General features: G+C 48.7%; 1 protein-coding gene across 1 annotated transcript; it reads right to left on the bottom strand.

The window, feature by feature from the left end:
• Positions 1-546: 546 nt before the first annotated feature.
• egr1 (early growth response 1) lies at positions 547-4,725 on the bottom strand. Its single transcript, XM_062476137.1, has 2 exons — positions 4,003-4,725; positions 547-3,232 (listed from the first exon to the last, which is right to left on the bottom strand). The coding sequence occupies exons 1-2, from the start codon at positions 4,211-4,213 to the stop codon at positions 1,902-1,904; spliced, it is 1,542 nt and encodes a 513-aa protein (XP_062332121.1). The 5' UTR covers positions 4,214-4,725; the 3' UTR covers positions 547-1,901.
• Positions 4,726-5,029: the final 304 nt, after the last annotated feature.

The raw sequence follows: 5,029 nt of genomic DNA, 5'->3' as shown, positions 1-5,029 counted from the left end.
GAGACACTTTGAAGACAGAGCTGAACAAACTACTCATTTGTACCTTGTCTTCCGCCTCCTTTCAGTACTTGAGAGCACGAGCCTCAACTGTCCGAATTTATCTGTAATCAGAATATTATAAAACGGATTTTAAGATTAGTCCGCTGTTTCTAAACAGCTTGAAGTCTGTTATCTTGGTAAGCTTACACGCTATCTTGTTAGCGGCAGAGGAGTCATGCGTTTCTGTTATCTTCATTAAGGAGTTTATATGGAAAACTGAGGTATAAAACCGGGTTCGCGGGATTTACTTCAAATGAAAGACTGCAGAAATCCACTTATGGATCACACCATTAAAGTATGACCGTAAAGTATGTAATGTCGTGAGAGTTATAGGCTGCTGGATGGATCTTGCATAAGGAGAGGGAGAAACAACTTGACGAGATGAAGGATGACAATTCACATGCATGTAGACACTGACTCAGTATGAACCAGATTTTAAATACCAATGGAAATATTTGAAACGTACCACGCCAGTCAATAAGGAAATAGATTTAAAACAAAAACAAATCTACATATATATTTATATTTTATTTATATTTCATTTCTGGGAGGATATCTTGTTATACACCAAATATCCCATTGGCAGTTAAGCGCATTCAAATGTGTTCATAAAGCCAGAAACAGTGACTTGGTTGGACAAACACAAATACAAAATAAAGATAAAAACACAAAATAATGAACCGCATGTATATAACATACAAAACACAATAATCCCTACTCAGTAGGTAACTTCACCATTTCAATTGAAGGTGTGGATATTTACATTTTTCAGTTTTACAAAAATATAATAATCTCCCTTTTTTTTGCTTACATTCTAAATGAAATGAAGCAGTGCTCTCCTCTCTCTCGTTCTCTTTCTCTCTCTCTCCAATTTCCTTCTGCTTCTGAAACAAATATATCCCTTCTAACCCTTAAGGCGAGACGCAGCGCATCCTCTGCGTAGCGCTCGCTCTCAGCTTCAGCAGCGCGTCACAAAAGGCACCAGAAACAGGATCGACTTGTCTTGTTTTTGTTTTTTTGTAGTTTTTTTTCTTTTCTATTAATTCTATATAACAGAGGAAAATGTCACATGTGAGAAAGAGATAAAGTACCAGTGAATGATATTTACAAAATCATAAGAAACCAACATCACTCTTACTCATGCTTGTTGAATACTTAAGTGCTTTTTTTGTCAAACAAAGTCAGAACATCACCACGGCATCTTCACTACGTCGTTATAAGAAAAGCGTTTTAGAAATGATGGCCCTGCTCACTGAAAAAAATACAATGCAAATAAGTTTTCACATCAATGGTACCCCCCAAAATTATTAAATTAGGAAACATGGCACACATGTACTTTATACACATACAGCTGCTAATGTAAATCATTCAATGTTTCTTCAACTGGGATTAACTGCAACAGAGGGTGAGTGTGCCTTGGCACTGAAACTAGACTGGCAATGTTTGCTGTTTGCGTGTGTTTGTCAGGTTGTGTGTGTGTGTTCGATAGTATTGTATGGCAGAGACCTGTCATGCCTGTTTCTACTCTCCGACTTTCTCCAAGTTCTCTGATGTTCCCTCATCTAAAGTAGCTGCGTTTGTTTTTCAGAGAGAGAAAAAGGAGAAAAAACTCCCTTTGTGTCCTCTATTGTCTGTGCCCCGTCCCTGACGTGTTTCATTTCTCTCTCTGTCTCGCTTCTTCCAACAAATTCTGACTTGCTGAACACTGCGTGGAGGCAGAAAAGTGCCTCAGAATCAAGTCTTTTGATTCTGACTTCGCCCTTTCAACCGTCCGAGAGAACAGAGGGGAGGGAGGAGAGATCTTTAAACAAAGTCTTGTCTCTCTCCATGACCCTGTCTCTCTGAGTGCCTGTCTCTCTGGCTCAGCAGATCTCGATGGTTCGCGGGGAGAGTGTGCTCTGCATGTCTGAGAGCGGGGTGGGGACCGGGGAACTGTAGATGTTGGAGGCCACGGAGGAGGAGAAGGAGGAGGCCACCTGAGACTGGAAGGAGCTCGACATAGAGACGGAGGGGTAGGTGGTGGCGATGGAGGGAGAGGGGTAGGAGGTGTGGACTGGAGAAGAGTAGCAGGAGGTGACCGGGGAGGGGTAGGAGGAGACCGGAGAGGGGTAGGAGGTGATGGGGGAAGGGTAGGAGGAGGAGACGGGGGAGGAGACGGACACAGGCGCCACGGAGACCACCACGGCGCAACCGGAGGCGACTCCCTTCTCCGCCTTCTTGTCCTTCTGCCTCAGGTGGATCTTGGTGTGCCTCTTCCTCTCGTCGCTGCGGGCGAACTTGCGTCCGCAGATCTCGCAGGCGAAAGGCTTCTCGCCGGTGTGCGTGCGGATGTGCGTGGTCAGGTGGTCGCTGCGGCTGAAGTTGCGCATGCAGATGCGGCACTGGAACGGCTTCTGGCCCGTGTGGATGCGGATGTGACGCGTCAGCTCGTCGGAGCGCGAGAAGCGCCGGTCGCACGTCTCCACGGGGCAGGCGTACGGGCGCTCGTGGGGAGGCGTCTTGCTGGGCCGCGTGGGGTATTTACGCATGCGGCTGGGCTTGATGAGCTGGGACTGGTACACGCTCTTCAGGTCCTGGGAGCCGGTCTGCGTGGCGAAGGCCTTGATGGTGGAGAGCGGCGTGAGGGACGGCTGGCCCGACTGGCTCTGGAAGGGCTTCTGGTCGGGTGCCACCAGGCTCACCTCGCCCTGCTGCTGGGGGAACAGGTAGTCTGGGATCATGGGCACCGGGAAGCTGGAGCTGCAGGTCTTGCCGTTGGGGTAGGCGGGAGGGGGGTACTGGAGGGAGCCCCCGGCAGGGCTGGGGAAGCCCTGGCCTTGGTCTGGGAAGAGGTCAGGGGTGGAGGAGGAGTAGGTGGGGGCGGCAGAGTAGATGGGGTTGGGCTCACTGTGGTGCACGGAGCAGCTCTGGGACGAGGAGGAGGAGGAGGACGGGGGGAGGGAGGAGGAGGAGGAGGTGGAGATCGTCTGCGATGAGGAAGAGGAGGAAGAGGCGGAGCTGGAAGAGGGGGGGTTGATGCCGACCAATCCGCTGACCAGGCTGAAGAGGGGCTCCGCCCACAGGCTGTTGCTGCAGTTCGTGGCAGGTTCGAGGGTGAAGCGTCCGGTGTAGGACAGGGGAGGGAGCCTCTGGGTGGAGTAGGTCTGTTCAGCCATAGACTTCTCACAGTTAAGAGAGATCTCTGGTAACGTGTCTGCAGAGAGGACGGAGGGAGGGAAGGGGGGGAGAGAGAGAGGGAGGGAGGGAGGACATTAATCAAACTGTCAATATGTAGCCGAGGAAGAGGGGTGGGGTGGTGGTGTCCTGTCAGCCAAGAGGTGGACAGCCTCGCCCCCTCCCTCTCCCGTATCTCCCAGACAGCAGCAGTTGCCCACGCAGATAGAGGGAGAGAATCCCCTCTTTCAAACTTGTGCCCCCACACACTGAACACACGCTGGACATCCACACGCCAGAGCAAAGATGAGTAAACACTTAGACTGGATCATTTTCCATCCCTTTCTCCATCAGTCTATGTCACACACACACACACCAAGCCCTTCAAGCCCCATCAAATAGGCAACTGCATTTGATTGCAGAAAGAGCAGCTCATCTACTTTTAAGAAAGGCATTTTAAATAGGGCTTCCCTGTGTAACCACAAACAGAATTCATCAGAAAAGTACTGATGAACAGAAATTATATATTTACCATGAAATGTGCTTTTGTGCACATTGACTAATCTTAGAATGAACAAATGCAACACTATGATTTAAGATGCTTCACAAAAATCCATATCAGAAAACGCCTTTTTTTTTTCTTTTTTTTTTTTTTACATTTCCAGCTGTTGAGCATAGACTTGAAATTGAATTACTAATAGCCAAATGAGCACAAATAATGATTCAAGTTACGCAACTTAATCATCTATCAACCATGCATTCTCATGTAAGTACAGCCATCCATCCATACAGCAAAGCTCCAGATCTTACCTCCAGCAAGGTGGTCATACTGTTCTCCCGGCTCCCCAGAGCCGAAGCCTGCTCCTTCGGGCGCGGAGGCTGTGAGGAAGGGGGTCCCTGCGGAGCTGAGCATCATCATCTCCTCCAGCTTGGGGTAGTTGTCCATGGGCGAGTGTGGAAAGCTGAGTGGGTCTGAGATCTGCAGGGCTGGAAGGAGCATCTCTGTCTTGGCTGCAGCCATTCTTCTGGGGCTGGAGAGGAGAGCAGGGAGGCTGGGTGTGCGCTGGGGTAGAGGCAGCCTCTTGCAGGTGTATGGGAGGATGGGATCACCAGTCCAGCTCAGTAGACTCAGTAGTCACTGTCGCTGAATGGCTCTCGTATCCTCTCTCTCTCCTCTGCTCTGCTCTTCTCCTGGCGTCTTGCTTTTTCTTCTGTTTTCCAGAGAAGCTGAGTAGAAAATCCACTTGTCTTGTTTCAAAAAAGAAGATTGAGAACAAAATCGCCCGTCTTACTCATTCCCTACAATGAATCAAAATGAATCATAAATTGATTTATTTTGATTAGCTTTTTTTTTTTCTTCTCTGAACTGATTTGATCAAATGACGTTTTGCCCTTCTTGGATTGAACTTGTTGTTGTTGTTGTTGTTTTTTAATTCACTTTGACTTGTGTGAATGTGTGTGCTGTGTCTGAGTTAGGGCGCTATCTGTGTCTCTGTCTCGCTGCTCTGACAGTTGCCGTTGTAGGCTCTGAGATCTCTCGCTCTCGTCCGAGGTTCCCACTCCTTTATATACCCTCCCCCCGTGACGTAGATGTCCATATTTGGATTGGAGGAAGCCCATATTTAGGCAATGCAGTGGAGGACACATGACGCTGGCCCGGGAAAAAGCGGAGAGGAGAGACTTTATATTAAGCCAGTGCAATAAATCGCGGGGAGATACCCGCTCGTCCTCCAGCCCGAATCGATGTATCTTCATGGTAGAATCGCTGTCTGAGAAAACGGCGTATTTCTCCCTCTCTCCCCAATGCCCCGTAGATCACATTCGCATCTCCCATCTG

Source organism: Osmerus eperlanus, chromosome 13, assembly GCF_963692335.1.
Source record: "Osmerus eperlanus chromosome 13, fOsmEpe2.1, whole genome shotgun sequence".
NCBI lineage: Eukaryota > Metazoa > Chordata > Actinopteri > Osmeriformes > Osmeridae > Osmerus > Osmerus eperlanus.
The sequence above is the reverse complement of the archived record's forward strand: the minus strand, read 5'-3'. Positions and strand labels throughout refer to the sequence as shown.

Excerpts from the sequence above, each read along its gene's own strand:
- egr1 (XM_062476137.1), bottom strand. The coding sequence starts at position 4,213 with ATGGCTGCAGCCAAGACAGAGATGCTCCTTCCAGCCCTGCAGATCTCA. Across the intron at positions 3,233-4,002 it reads GTATGACCACCTTGCTGGAG|ACACGTTACCAGAGATCTCT; the intron begins GTAAGATCTGGA and ends TCCTCTCTGCAG.